Source organism: Xiphophorus maculatus, chromosome 21 (genome assembly GCF_002775205.1).
Source record: "Xiphophorus maculatus strain JP 163 A chromosome 21, X_maculatus-5.0-male, whole genome shotgun sequence".
Taxonomy (NCBI): Eukaryota; Metazoa; Chordata; class Actinopteri; order Cyprinodontiformes; family Poeciliidae; genus Xiphophorus; species Xiphophorus maculatus.
Genome location: NC_036463.1, coordinates 8,570,606 through 8,587,244, shown reverse-complemented (window position 1 = coordinate 8,587,244; position 16,639 = coordinate 8,570,606). Strand labels below are relative to the sequence as shown.

General features: G+C 37.4%; 1 protein-coding gene across 1 annotated transcript; it reads left to right on the top strand.

Annotated features, from left to right (window-relative positions):
* The first annotated feature begins 8,574 nt into the window (after positions 1-8,574).
* On the top strand, positions 8,575-15,889 carry rnf32 (ring finger protein 32). The gene is given in 6 exon segments (XM_014468588.1): positions 8,575-8,593; positions 8,754-8,896; positions 10,093-10,251; positions 10,636-10,743; positions 15,281-15,448; positions 15,857-15,889. Coding segments are annotated over 6 exon segments (630 nt in total).
* The last annotated feature ends 750 nt before the right edge of the window (positions 15,890-16,639 follow it).

The window sequence follows — 16,639 nt, the reverse complement described above, 5'->3', positions numbered from 1 at the left end:
AGCGTTGCGTGGCACAGTGGGTTGCGTGGCACAGTGTTTACAGAGGCTACGGACCTCAATGCAGCCATCCCAAGTTTGCCTCCCATCCTTGGTACCGTTGCCACATGTTGCTTTCTCTTTGCCCCCTTCCTGTAAGAATACTATTGAAAATAAAGGCCACTAACATCGAAAAAAAATGTGTTCTGACTGAATGATACCAAAATGTAACTTTTGCGCCATATCAAGCACCATCCATGAAAAAAGTTGTAAGCTCTTAAAAGATGAAACCCTTGGTTAAAAAAAGATGGTGGCAGAATCATGATGTGGGAATGATTTTCTTCAGGTGGACCAGAAAATTCGTTAGAGTTGATGGGAAGTAACTCTAGCTAAATGCAGGCCAATCCTGGAAGAAACCATCTTGAGAATGTAGCAAGCGCTCTCCTTCGTTCTGAACACAAACAATAAATATATAGCAGGATTTATAACGTGCTACTTTATGTTGGTTTATAGCTATGACACCAACATGGTGGGCATCTACTACTGCTGTCAATAATTTCATGTTTTCTTTATGTACTATTTGTTCTTTCCTTGAAGCAACTATCTAGGAAACAGTGCACTGTTTTCATTCTGTGCTGTATGGCTGGTTAAGAGCATATATACAGTATATTCAAAGTCAAATTCAAGTGGACTTTATTAAACCCAAAGAACAATTAAATGTTGTAGCTCATTTAGTTAAATAGTCATAATAGATGGTGATGGCTGTGGGCAGTCTGACAGAATCTAGGACATTTTGAATGCTGCAGTATCAGATTAGAGCACTTTGGGAAAAATACATAAAATAACAGGTATATGTAGAGGCCAATTCAGGGTCTGATTCCCAACCTCAGGACTTTTGCTGGATGTCTTCTCTCCTTTTCTCTCTGCCCATTTCTTGTCTGAAACGGTTTGAACAATAGTGCCACAAATTACATTCACTTTAGGAGCCTTGTATGTGTGATTGATGTATAGGTCAAAGTAAAGTGGCTTCACAAACAAAAGACCAATCTTCTTAGAAAAAAAAAGGAAAAAAGAAACATATATATATAAAAAAAATATCAGCTAAATCAAGTTTTCTCTACCCTTCTTCATCTTGATATGAATCCATTTTGGTGCATGTAAGGTAGCAGGGAGGAGACAGCAGGGAAAGTCCCCAATTATGTGGTAAATCTAGAGAGAGGTTGTGATATTTAGTCTTATTGCCCAGAAGAACTTGGCATTTATGAGACTCACCACAAACACATTCCCCGCAGCAGCGCAGGCAAACTTCAAGCTCTGTGCACCAGCTCAATCAGATGAAATAGCTACTGCTTGTGATTTATGGTGGAGTTTTTGAAAAAAAATAAATAAATAAAAGTCTCCAGCAGCCCTGCTTATTTAATTCAGGTGCTCTTTAAAAAATAGAAAAAAATGAAATAAGTTAATTATGTTTACAGTTGCTACTCTTTGACAAAAAGGTTGATGAATGGGTCTTAAATTTTCCACAGCTGGGAGCTGCTGAGAACACTGCTCTGTGTTTCCAGTTCAAGGAGTGCACACTTTAATGTCTAGATGTTAGGAATATTATCTAGAACCATTAATGAACAATGGCATTACATCAGGCAAATGCCAAGATTTTCACTAACAACCTTTTTTTTTCCTCCAGAATTGCAGGCATACGTTGCACCTTTAACGCTCCATAAAGGTCAGCTGATTGCCCTGTGAGCTTAATGCGTATGATTTGGCTCAACTGTGTGTGCATTGTATGTAATCAGCATGGTGTCAAAATGTAAGGACAAAAAGGGAATGCACACATGTTGTAATGCCTCTCAGGCACAACGGGGGTGATTGGATTTTCAGTGCCCTCGCAGGCCACAATTTATGGCCATTATGGTGGTCTATTTCCAGCTATAGTGATGGATTCTGCTCAATTATTGTCCATTATGGAGAAAGATGGCTGCGCAGCCATGCCAGAAATTACTGATTCCTGTAGCAGCACATTACATTAAAATCATCTCTGCTTGTTGAGCTAAGCCAAAACTGAAGCAAAATTATGTTCTTTTGTTTTCAGGCTGATTAAGAAAATGATTCTCAACTCTTTCTTTACCTTTAATTCCTGGTAATTACAGTGACACTTCTACCTCTCAATGCATTTAAAAAAAAATTGTCTATTATGTCTGTTTAATGTTTGGATTTTATAGTATTATCAAAAGAAGGATATGGCACTTCCCTGCAGAAAATGTAAAAAAGTATAGCTTGCCACAAATGCAGTGCTGTAAAAAAGTATTTATGACAGTGATAACCTTAAAACATAAAAAAGCTGCTTTAAAATTATTTTGTTTATCAAACAGCTACTAACTGTTTGAATTAATAAACTCAGGCTTGATTGCAGCCAGATCAAAAGAATCAAGAAATAACTCAAACTGAACCAGTGTCACTATAAGAATTAGGCTAAAAGATTTGAAAAAGTAACACATCCTGGCATAATCTAAAACAATTGTATAACAAAAACAAAGTTACTGACATCTATCAGTCTGGAAAGGGTTACAAAGCCATTTCTAAGGCCTTTGGACTCTTATTACTCATAGTGATAGTCATCTTCTATTACCCATAGTGAGACAAACAAAATTACTCCAGGGATTCATTAACAACTCACCCAATAAGTAAAAAAAAAAAAAAGACATCTAAATGACTGCAGGCCTACCTTACAAAAAATAGCATCCATGTTTAAAAGCATTGCCTTCCAAAAAGAAGGCATCTCAAATTTGTCTAAAAGACTTCAAGGTGATCTCCAAAATTTTGGGGGAAAGTTTGAACTTTTAATGTGTCCCCATTAAAGCTGGCACCGCATTTCAGAAAAATAATATTTTGCAGGGTAGTGATAGTGTAGTGGTTGGGAGCTGCTTTACTGTATCACAACTTTAACAATCTGATCTACCTGATGGAACCATGACTTCTTCTCTGACTTTGTCCACAGTGACTAATAAACTTGACCTGATACAGATTTACCTGTTTTCTTAGCCATGAATGTTCAAATAGGAAAGACAAATGAATATGTTTTTCACATAAGTTAAATCTGTGCTTATGTTTAAAGAGACATATATGTTTGCTAGAATATAGCTACTCTTCTAAAACTGCAATAAATAAATCTCTATAACAACCATTAGATGCTGTTTACATAGAAGCTGGATGTTTGTGCAGCATCCCAGAAAAAAGCCTTTTCTGTCCACCATCACAAATATAAACAATTGGAGTTTTCTAAACACTACAAGGATTTAGGCTGGAATGTTGTGGTTACATGAGATGAGATTTAGCTATTCAGCAACAATCATTTCATGTTGGTCTAGTAAGTGACTAAAATAGACCACAAGTATTCTCATCATGCTTGTGGCGGATCTGTGATACTGTGGGCCCGTTTCTCATTCAAAGGTCTTGGGAACCTTTTCAGGTCACATTCTGTAATATTTGAGTTTCTGTGTACTCCCAGGTTTGTATCTCTGCTATCTAGTGTCTGCGTTCCCAGATCTGTCCAGTAGTTTCCTTCAGTGTCTCCCAAGCTGTCTCACATCTGCACATCCACTTGCCTATCTAGCATTCTAGTAATTAAGTGGTTTTCTCACTCAGAGTGACTCTGTCACTGCCACCTGCCAATCTTCTTGTGTTTCTCTTGTGTATTATTTTGGAGTTCCCCCTGGATCTTATTTTGTACATTTTTTATTTTTATTTTTGCAAGCAAAACTTTTAATTTTCACTTGCTTGTTGCTTACCTCCTCCCTTCATTTAGGCCCCGCTTTTCACCAAGTCTTCTCTACCACTAAACTGAAAATGGGTCGATATTTAGGACAAATCAATGCAGACGTTGTACACCACTACATACAAAATCAACTTTCTCCCCTAATTATCTCAGGGGAAACAGCTGTGCCAGCTTTCCAGAGCTAATTTAACTCTATAAGTTGCTATGGTAAGATGTGACGAGATTGTTTATCTACTAAATAAAATGTAATGATTCCATATTTTTGTGATTGGTTGTACTACATGAAGAACATTTCAAAATTTATGAACATAGAAATGAGCAACATATTTGCACAGTTTGGTCTTGAGCTACCCTGCAAACATCATGCTCATTTCCGTTTTTTTCTATTCTGCTTGGAGATATTTATGCCTAAATAATACAGAAGAGTCTGGAAGCAGGAAGAGTTGCTGTTATTCCGGGCATCAGGGCACTGCAGTGACTGTAGCATTGCCAGAGCTCAGGCTGGCAGTCAGCACAAACTGCAGGTAATTGAGCAGCCAGCTGAACAGGGGGAGCTTCAATGGGCCTCTGAATGCCACAAGCAGACATTAATCAAAATCTTCGATCAATAACTTCTCAAGTGCTAATAAGCACTGGCACATCCAGTGATATGTGAGCCCCTTTATCATTTCAACCACCCGCAGATTTATAGGAAATCCATTGTTAGGTCCAAAGTATGAGGTAATGTAGCACTTAGTAAATGAAGTAAAACCAAAAGCCTGCGGTGATTTGTATTTCATTTACAAAGGACATGTCTAATCATTAGAAGCTCTATCTCTCCAAGAAGCAACCAAACGAGTGTAATGATGGCTGTGTTCTTTTATAGCTAACTTACTCAGCAATGATGCAGGACATGACAGCAGGATAGTAAAGCCTTGCTGTCCTTCCCTAACTGATCCACTCCCAGATGGCCATGGGGGACTCCTGTGCACCATGGAGTGATTAAAGTCATGTTAGGGAAGCATTATCGGTCAAGTCATAAAATAATTTGATTTCTGTTCCCCCTCCACTGTCTTCTATCAAAGTGATTGGTCTCCTGGTCATCTCACTGGCTGACATAATTGTTAATTAATCATTATGGGCTGCCCTTTCTCATCTATATCGCACCGCAATCATTCATTTGACAACAATGCAATGTACAGAAAATGCATAGTGTCGGGACACAGAGCAGTTTTCTGCAGTGTAGCTGTAAATTTGTGATAATTAGCATGAGTCATTTAAGAGTTTGTTTTGATGTTTCCATGACACGTTATCAACCTTGCATGTACCTTGCAAAGCGTACCTTACTCTCATCCCTTGAACTATTTCACTTTTTTTATGTTGCAATCACAAACTTCAGTACTGGGAATTCAGAATTACCTATTTTGAAGTTGAACAAAAGTGAGATATAAGCTATTTTTTAAAAAATTAAAAAATAAAAATAAATACAACTAAAATCTGAAAAGTGTGGCATGCATTTGCATAAAACACTTTCAGCACTTTGTAGGACCACCTTTTGTCATTTGTGGTTTCTTTCTATCAAGCTGTGCATAACTAGAGCATCAAGTATTTGACCATTTTGTTTGCAAAATAGCTCAAAATAGTCAAATAAATCGGCCAATAAACTTTGATCTCAGCATGCAAACATCTCGATGTGACAAAAAGAAAAACACTGATCTCATCCCTACTTTGAAACATGGAGGTGGCAGCACCATGCTGTGGGGAAGAAGTTAGAGAAAATCTGGTCAGAGTGGATTGCATGATGGACAAAGCTAAATACAGGACCAAAAAGTTACATTTTTGTCTCATCTGACCACAACACTTTCTTTCATGTTTGTTTTGTCCATCAGATGGCTTATTGCAAAATGTAAACAGGAATTTTTATGAGTTTCATTCAGCAGTGGCTTCTTCCAAGAAGGTTAAGATTTTTAAAATATAAATAATATGTATACTTTTCATTCCACTTAAGTTATGCTGTAGACAAAATCCCTGCAATATATTGTGAAATTTGAGGTGCATGTTTACATGTTAAAAAATTCAAAGAGTGTGAATGCTTCTTCAAGGCAGACCCTGTGCAAATTTACCAGGTAGCTTCGTCTTTCACATTTAGCTTTACATTCTTGCTCCATTAATCAGTTTTTGCATGTTAGTTGAAGTTAGTCGTCTTCAACACTGAAAACAGAAAGAGGTGTGGGAGGAGGGCGAGGGAAGTTAAATAAAAAGCTCTTTAAAACATTACTCCCAGACAAAAAGACAAACAACGTCCCTAAAATCCATTCTGATGACAGTTGGAAGAATGCGGGCTTTCTGGTGGACTGGAGCCCCATCTTTGCCGTATCTTTTAAGCGTGATTATTTACTTTAAAACAACAAACCAAAGCTCCAGGTCTGGCAATGTGGATCACAGGCCTTTGATTGAGTCCTGAGCTTCAATTCCCAGCTAATAAATTGCTCCAGCCTTTTGTTTGGGGCATTAACAGCAGTGGTCTCCGTTTTTCTAGCCCTAATCTCAAGAATGCAGCAGCCTCTTGAGAAGCTCAGGAGTTTCCTACTCTGACAGAGCTAGGTCTTCCCTTTGTTTTCTTAGAGAACTTCTGGGATTGACAGCCCTTGCTCTCCTTAGCTATCTGTTTGTGCTGATTCGGACTGATCCCATCAAAGTCAGCCAAGGCTGCATAGCATTTTTAAAGTCACACATACACCCAAACTTAATGTGAGAAATAAAGTTAACTTTTCATCAGGGACAAAATATTTTGTATTGTGTGCTTATCTGTAAGGTTTTCCATCGAAGGGCAACCTGGGAGGGATCTCTTAGCTCACTGCACAGGTATGAGCAACTTCGCTTTGTTCAGCTCATACTCTGACGACAGCTCAGTGAGTCACCTGGACACACAAACTAACCCCCTTTTAGACAGGTTCCAGCGATCACTGACAACTCCCTCACAATAAAATAATCATTAGTGAAAATGAGACCCTTTTCGTTTCAAAGAACAGAATTCTGTTTAAAAAGATCAATATGTGCACAGAATATAGCATTTAACTTAAACAATAAATAAAACTACAATGTACTGCAAAATTCCAGAATATTGCATAATTATTTTCATTCTCTGACAAACTTATTCACTTAATTGCCCTAGAGCATGAATGTGTTACACTGCCATTTTATCATGAAGCAGCAAAAATGAAATGCATGCTCTTATTTAAGTGTAACAATCTAATCAACCATGGTGAAGAACTGATAGAATTAATAAAATAGAATTAATAACAATATATCAAAAGTTATCATTATCTTGTTGTTTGTTAAAAGACAGAAACAGTTAGATTTCAAATGTGTTACTATTTGAAATAGTAACACATTTGTTCATTAATTTGTTCAGAAATAGTTCATTATCTCTATGAAATTTGCTTTCTCTGACCTTTCAGGTCAGCCAATCAGATGCCATAATGTCAAACTTGGTGACAGTGACGCTATAGGTAAACTGGTAACCACAGATCCCAACTCTCGTTAGTTAAGTAGAAAACACAGAGTAAACATATACTGTGAAAAATATAATTTAAAAATGCTTTTTGACATAGTTTAAGCTCTTAAGATACCAAGCAAGTAAATGATCAAATGAAATTACGATGCAGGGCTTAGCTTTTTAAGGAAAACACCAAATGCCACCAAGATACGGGGCGCAACAGGTAAATTACTACTCAAGCACTGTTGATAATATAGCGACGCAGAAGGTTTGGGGCTGCTTTTATCTTATGTTTTTAATTACCTTTCCATAAAAGTTTGTTCTAAATAACTGTTAGTAATTTGAGTTTTTTGTCGGACAACTGCGGACTGTGATGTTTTCATTGCGCTTAATTAGTTAAATAGAAAACACCTGTTAACTCTTCACAGTGCTATGTGAAAAAGTATCGAAAGTTTCTACGTGTTAGTCTACTTCATCTGAGTTTAGATCTTTCAGAACGGGATGTCTTTGACCAACTTATGCTTTCTGGATTTTCTGTCACAGGTAGAGGAATTTCTTCCTATTTTCTTTATGTGATAATTACCTGAACACATAAGGTAATTATGTGACAAACATTGACAAACATCTTTTTCAGTCCAGTTCAAAAGTTCAGAATTGCATCATTGCTCGAGTTATAATTAAAGTAAATCTTGAATATTACTGTCATATTACACTAGTAAACAGACTTTACAGAAACTGAAGTCAAGAAGAATCAACAACATGGTAATCGGGAAACAGTTTATATGCAGTTATATACTATGGCCTTATCGAGCTGATTATTAGCTTTGATGTGGCCCCTCATCCTTACCAAGCATGGGGGAGAGAAATTATGACCTTTTAACACCGACTTCAGCTCAGCAGCTTCCAACCCTTTTATAGCAAGTGCCACCTAGAAATCCCTAAGTCTTTAAAGTACCATCATAGCGTCAAACTTTAGAATATGGTGGCAAAAGCTTATGCATCAGTGAGCAAACTGATTAGATCTGTGCTCTGTCATACAGTTTTGAATGAAATGATCCAAACTTAAGATGCTGAGAAGCCATCTATCTTGTCTATAAAATACTAACCACACTTGATCACCAACACAAGATTGGATGCCATTTTAATGTTTATTTGGACTGCATTTGTAGCCAAAAGGTTTTGGTTTAAGCTTTGATGGTTTCATGTAGTTGTAAAGCTAATACTGCCATGTTGGCCCTCAAAAACCTTAAGCTATTAGCTAGATAAAACTCTATGCAATTCATGTCAATGACATTCCCATCCCTTTAAAGTCTTTACACCACAATGTATCTCTGTGGCATTTGACAAAATGTGGGAAAATTTAAGAGGTGGGAATCATTTGTTCATGGCACTGAATGTACTGAAGATTTATATTTTTTTGTACTTAATAGGGTGCCAATCAAGAGAAGCTACAACTGCAAAAATATAATGTCTCATTTTTATGTGATTAATACATTCATATTTGGACTTTTTTTTTATTGTTTGTAGCTCAGAAGTTGGATTTGGTGGCCGCCCCTACTGAGAGATTGACAGAAGATGAATGGATCCAGGTAACGACAAGGTCTATACTGCAAGAAGAATCAGCTAAGCTGTGTGCTATACACACGGAGGAGTTTTGCCTTCAGGCTCAGGTATTCCCCAACACAGTAGCTGCTTGTAAATATTTTTTTATCCCTTCGTTTTCTGTGTCTGTTTTTAGGAAAAGCTGTGTTTCTTTGCACACACGGATAGCAACACACACAAAGAATTTTCCTTAGTCACTCTCTTTCCCCCACTGTTCTTGTATGTTCTAATCTGTGTAGACAACTGTACAAATTTACCCATACTGCCTTGGAACTCAACTGTGAGGCGATGATGTAGCAATCAGTGTGTTACTGTGAGGGTAATTCTGTCTTTTGCACCTTTCTGATCCCCTTTTAAGATGCCAATCTCCTCAAGAATGTGGAACTAGAATAACCAGCCTCACAAAGGACAGTTGCCATAGATGCACATGTAAATATTAGTTTAACTCGGGGCAAAAGAAAGTTAATTAGAGCCTGCTAACAAGAGAAAGTGATGAGAGTCTTTGTTGAGTTGGCATTTTCCTGCAAACTTTCAAACTATGACAATGCAATTGTGGTATAGTCTTGTACTTCATTGATGTGATTGTTAAAACTGCTTACAACAGCAGTTGTTATGAGTCTCTGGCACTGACTGGGATATTCACTCATTTATCAACTGAGTTGATAATTGAGTTTATTTTAAACCTTAATAAAAAAGGATTTATTACAAAAAACAGCTTTTGTAATAAGAATATTAGATCAACAGGGTATTTTTGCAATTATTTATTTTATATCCTTTTTATAGCAAGAAAGACTCAACGTTTCTCTGTAATTTAATAGGCTGTCAAAGGGTCTTGGAGATTGTGCACTACGGGGAGCCCTTTCACTGATGATGGAGTGTGTTGGTCAGGCCAAAAACAATGGGAAATCAATATGCCTCCTCCTTGCACTCAAGAGGTCTGAGTAAACTGGTTTGTGTACCAAGCTTCATAGCTTTGGTTTTCTCCTTTCAGACGATAAAAGGCTCTCTCTCAAAGGTATGAGAAGGCTATAGGGCAGGTCCTATATAGCCTACAGGGGGTCATGCTGATTCCTTCAGTCTTATTGGACAATAGCACTGAAAGCTACAGACAGATATCTTTATATAGGTGAAAGTGTTTAAGTGTGTGTTTGTGTTGTTCTGAATATTAATTGAGGCTTCCCTTGTCAGTGAAATAAACTTAAATTCAGAAGCAGTTTCACTATTTGTTTTTTTTACAGCACATGTCTTTTCTTTCCTTTTTTAGGGGTTTCTGTCTTGCTCTCATGTTTTCCACAGAAACTGTATGCAGGCTTTTGAGTGGTATTCTGGTAGGAAGTGCTGCCCAGTGTGCAGAAGGGAGCATTACGAAACATGTGTAATTCATGAAGCTGCTTGACTTGACAGATGTCACTGTTCTACCAGGTAAACAATGGCATATAACACTATAATTAATGATGACACCATTTCAGTGACCATAGGAACGAGACTCCACGTACTCATACCTGTTGAATTAGTTCAATTCTTTCTCATTACAATTGTATTTTATTAGAAACTTGTATAATTTACAAATTGTAAAGTAGCACATGGTTGTGACGTTTAAGGAAAATTTGATATTTTTTCAGAAATAATTGATGTGTGTTTCACTTTGTTAGTTGAGTATGGAAATAAATAAACCTTTCAGTGATATTCTAATTTATGGAGATGCACACATAACCTAACATTTGTTGGGGGAACAGTAAGCATATATTTTTAAACATGTTAACTATTGATGTTTTTAATTTTTTTTATATTTATTTTATTTTTTTGTATTCAAGCATACTGGCGAGGCTATATTGCTTGTAAAAAGTACAAAAATATCCAGAAAATCAAGTTCCCCAAAGACAAAAAGATGACTCGCCAGTTCTTGGCACTGAGTGTAAGTTTGGTACTGAGCTGCAGGAAGCATAATTTCAAATCATACAATCCTAGCAAAGTTTACAGACACTTTTAGTTGTTCAACCACTCTTCTTGAAAGGCATTGCTAGTGTTCGACCATTCTAGATGCCTAATTTGTCTCTTTCAAGTCTAATTTTGATATGCGTTTGTCATTTTGGAAAACCAAATTCAGTTAAATTTTTAACCATCTAAATCAAACAATCACCTAACAACTTGAGAGTGAATAATGTTCAGTTCTCTGTTAAAAAATACACTGCTGCAACAGAAGCGTGCCTGTGTAAAGGTAGTTTAAAAAAATCAACATTGAAGGACAGAGCTCCTGGAAGATGCAGTTGCTCCAAAATCAATACATTTAAACCCATTTAAAAGTTGCAGCTGCCCTCATGGACAAGCCAAGTTACTTCTAGGTATTTTTTTTTTGTCCAAGAAGATAAAGATTGAGAAATTTGGCTTCAATGAGAAGAAGCAGTGGGTGTTTTTAGATCACTTTGGTAGTTGCCTGAGGAATAAGAGGAGTAAGAAAGGTACCCCCGTACGAATACAGAAAAACATTATGTCTGTTAGCAGCTTCTAGAACAAGGTTTGAATGATAAGGGGACAAATTCTGAAATGTCCAGCCAGAAACATTCCAGAAACTTGTTGATAGCAACCAGAAATGTGTTTCTTACCAACATGTTGGGACATTTTATTTATGTTCTTGTCCATATCTGAAATTTTAACCACAGAAATTGCACAATAAAATCTAAAGTGTGCACCCAATTGAAGTTCTTCATTGTATGATCAATCCAATCTGAAAATAAATATTAAAATGCATAAATGACTAACATTTATGCAACATCCATACCCATTGCACATTTTGTATCTCCAAAGTGGAGGAGTGGGTTTTAGGAACTTGCTAGCCTCTGAATGTACCTTCACTCATCTGCTCTCACTTTTGAAGCACTTTTTAATAATTTGTAAATTACATACTTTGTTCACCAATGACAGCGTTTTGTTTTAGTTGCAACATTCTGGATCTTCCAGTTAAGACATCAGGATCCTTTCTGCTGTGCATGTTTGGGTTGATTTTTATCTTCATTCATTGGCGCATGTCAGGAGGACTGCCCATATTCTGAAAATGAAAGACATTGAAGAGGTGAAGAAAGAGTCAAGTTTTTGGATACTTTATGCATTTAAATTTCTCATACTGGAGAGGATGGACATGATGGAGTAATACTGACAAATCTCTGACCGTTGGTTTAAATAATTTCACTCTCATGCTTCATGGTACCCCATAAGAAAAGGGAACATTGCCACCTAGTGAACCTGTCCAAGCTGAGATCTTCAATAAACAGCGACTACAACGGTCAAGATTGCTCTCAACCATTTATCAGCTCTCTACAGAGGGGGAATAATTTCTTCTGAAAATCCACTCACTCACACCTCTTTATGACAGATGAAGCTCCAACAGATGGATGTTCAATGTCAAGTGAAGAGCAGGTGGTAGTTCATTCTGTGTGGAGTGTTGCAATCACACAGAGTGCTTTGCTTCAAAGAGGCTGATTAAGGAAATTGACATATGCATGAGGTCCAGACTTGCAATATGTTGCAAGGGTCAGAGTGTCCTACCCTCTCTCCCTTGTCAGTTTCCAACATCTCACCCATAAACCGTTCCCTCATGTGTCTCATAAACAAAGATGCAGCATTTACTGAGCCAATTAGCTCGGACCTAATGCTGAAACCCAACACATACGGCTGTGTACAGGTTGACATGCTCAGGAAGGAGAAAGAATCATTCACTGTTGTCAGCTTCTTAATGGTCAAGTAGAGATCGACCACTTGAAATTCATTTTTGGTCTCACTGCCATTTTTGCATTTTGAAGCTCTACTTGGAACCTCCTTAATGTCCAACAGTGCAAAATATGAATTCTTGCAATTTTTCAACTGATCTTACAATTGGGATCAGGACTGTATATATAGGAGTGCTTTTAAAAAAATCTCTCACTGGTTAGCTCTTAGTCTTAGAATTTTATACGTCCTTCAGAGTCTTAGTCTTGATTCTGTCTCAGTTTAGGTGTTCTTGACAAAATACAACGCATGTAAATTTCACCTGTGGGCTGTAGAGGGGGCATCAGGAGCACATTTTTATGTAAAAAGAGAGTTATGTGATGTCATGCAGCCAATGAGGCAAGAGCTCTTCTTCTATGAGTTCACAAATATGAGATTATCACTCATAATAATTTATCTTAATTAAACCAAACTGACTGCTAAGCATTGTTTTGCACATCCAATATGTTTCTGAAATACACCTTCAACTTAACAAATACAGTAAAGGGTATTTCTATACTCTTCTGTTCATTTAAACATTAATTATTTTGACTAAATGAATGCTCAGTATTGAACCATGTGATGATTAATTATTGATTGTTCTAAGACCAATAATCATCAGAAAAGTGCTTGTGAGATAGTTAATGTTCTTTGTGTTTTTGCAGATGGCTGTCATACAATCAGAATAATAAACAGTTTGAAATGTCAGATAATCACACATTTTTGGGGATACTAGGTTCACTTTTCAACTTTTAGTTGAAAAGTAAAAACTAAAAAGTTGGCTTTTAACCACATTTTATTTGTGTGACTCAAAGGTTGCCAAGTAGTGGGTGGTCAGTAAATCGTCTCGTATCTTTTGTCACAAAGGAGGATGATCTTCAAGAGCAGCGCAGCATGGCGCCGACAGGTGTGATTGACGTGATTTTTCAGGGGAAAGACTTATTTGCTTAGCTGACTGTAATGCAAACAGGCACGTCAGTGCTAAGCTGGGACCTGTGTGAGATGGGAAACCTATTCTTTTAGTTTTCCTTGTGATAGCAGAGGGCAATAAAGCATCTTTGTATCATAAAGCCACAGGTGTTCCCTGGGAGAAGAGGGGAAAAACACCTTCATATAAGGCCAGCTTCAGTATTCTTATCAGCTTATTCCAATGCACAGCTTTCAATTTTTGCTCAGCTACAGAGGTCCGACCCTGAGTCAACACATTAAGCAAGACAGTACTGACATAGATGGATTGCAGCGAGATAACACCTCTGGGCCCACCTCCGCTTCCCCATTTCTGTGCCCTCTCTCATCCACTTCTAAAGTGGAACAAGGCAAAGTTCACCTCAGGCTGTGCTGTTTGCCCTGACTGTCGAAAAGTCAGCCAGAGACATAAAACCCTCCATTTGAATGGCTAAAATGTGTTTAATCAGTGATAAAAGCCTATCTGTAATGCAATTCTGATGTGTCTTTGACTTAAGGCTTAAGAGAGAGCATTTGGCTATGTGTGTGTGTGTGTCACAGGAAAGGAAGTTCGGTTTTTGCAAGCCTACTCTTTTTTTGAGTTGTGCAATTGCAATTGAAAGTTACAACTATTATTCCAATACTTGTTAAATATTTATGTGTGCATTCAATACATGAACACATTCAGCGTTTTTGATATTGTCTGATAACAGTTACTGTAAGTAAGAGAAGGTAGATGTGTTGTGTATCAGGAGTAAGCACACCTTTATAAAGAGATGCTATGTCAAACCACCCCACAAAATGAAATAATTCAAAAACTATGGTTAAAATCTTTATTTGTAAGAATAGTAGTTGGAAAATTAATCTCATTATATTCTATATCGCTATATATGATGATGAGTCATGTGCAGGCTCCTGTATCTAAGGGCATCAACCTTCCCATTGACTCTGACCAGGCATTTCTGTCCCCCTGCAAGTGTGTCCACAGCGTTATGGCGCTGCTCCCATATTTCACTGTGAAGATCGAGTGTTCAGGGTGAAACACTTTTTTTTGCATGAAGGCCAAATATGTGTAGTTTTGGTCGCATCTGACCAGACCACCTTCTTCCACGTGTTTCTTATACATGACTTGTGGCAAACATTTGTTTATTCATCAATGCTCCCTACCAACCAGACCTTCAGAAAACATCTGTATTCATACTGAGTTTAAATTACACTCCAGGTGATTGTGTTTAGTCATCAAGTGAATCTGAAAATGACTTGTTGCACAGAATTTTATTTAGTCCAATTAAGGGAAGCTGAATTCAAATTCAGATTTTAATTTATAAAACATTTTTGAGAACCATGCACTGTTTTACCTCTGTATCACAATTATGTTCTACCTTAATCTATCACTTTTGTGTTCAGAATGTGACAAAATGTTGAAAACTTGTAGTGCTGGATGCATGTGATATCAGAGCAGTTAGTTCTGCAGAATGCAAAAAGAAAAAAGAAAACATTTTTGATTGAACAGGCAAAACTCCTCAGTGTAGTCTATTTAAATATTTAGCAGCACTATATGTTTTTTTTGTTTGTTTTTCATTAATTCTCCATGTTAGTTGGAGACATGACAGTATTGATCTGGCTATTTAACAACTACAACCTGTCAGCATGCCTCAGCCATTACAATAAACTCACAATCAACCATCGCTGAAAACACAGCTCCATTGTGTATCTGAATGAAACATTCTCATCCTTTGTGCCACTAAAATGATTTTTCTAATTAGTTGCAGGAACTGAATGACAGCTTTGTCCGATACTGTCACACCGACATGGAGGCTTTTCTGAGTGATATCGACCGTTCGCTGTCATCAAGCAGACGAGTCCTCGAACAGCTGGAGAGAAAAGGCATCTCAGAACCTCGGGAGAACGAGTGGGAGCGACTGAAGAGCCAGGTCGGAAACAAGACACATTTTGTCATAAAATCCTGAATTCTGTTTCCAACCTTGCCTTCCTCCTAACATGTTAAAGCTTGCAAAGAGACAAGAGCTTCAAAGCTGCTGCATAAAGAGCACAGATCTCCACAGACGTGATCATTCACTTTACAATGTGAATGTAGATATGTGGGAGTAGTAGTCTTTTGTTTACTAAAAACAGAAGCAAGTCTGATAATGCACAGCAGACTTTTTATTCATAGCCTGGACTGCCACCGGGGAGCTGAAAAGACATTAAGATTTGCTGCTCCTTAAGGCTTCATTGTGTGCTTTCTTTACCAACAGTGCTGTTTTTCCATTCAGGAGAGCTGGGCGTGTTCAAAGAAAAAAACATAGATGTCTTTATTTCTCTTTATCTGGTGTGAAAAGGTTGAGCACGAGGCAGGAGTGGCTCAACCTTGACACGAAGCCTCAAATGGTGAATGTGCTTTCAACACTTACCTTGCACCCTTTTGCATGGGTGCAAACTCTATAAAGTGGAGTGCAGCTTGCTATGAAACATTTAACAGCAAGACATATTGGCCTCTAAATACAGGAAGCTGACACTGGTTAATCATTGGTGAAGCTGTGCTTGTTTATAAGCGCAACTCAGCTTGCAAAAGTGTTTGTCCCCCAAAACCTTTATAGATTTTGTCATGTTACAGACACAAACTACTATGTGTTTACTTGGGATTTTTGTGATAGGTTAACACAAAGTAGAGTATGATTTTGAGGTGGAAGGAAATAAAAAAAAAAGATATAACATGCGGTTGTACTTATCCCCTCTGTTACCCTTGTATAAATCCAATGTAAATGACGGCTTTCAAAAGTCACTCATTGAGTGAAATTTAATGCAAGTGTACCACAAAGGCTTTTTAGAGAACATTTTGGACAAAGTTTGTCACAAAGTAGTATGAGGTACATACTACCTACATGGAAAACACCGTGTTTGTCCCCCCCCCAAAAAAACAACTAAGAGTTCACATCAATCAGACGCAAACCATCAACATCCATATAGCTCAGATTTTTGAGGTTTGATCGGCAGTCCTAATTTTACGTATTTTACAAGAGTTGACTGGCTTAAACAGGGACAAGAGCCACAATTGATTGAAACGGAGTAATACAAAGTATTCAGAGAGTGATATTTATTCAAATTAAACATCTAATTTGAGC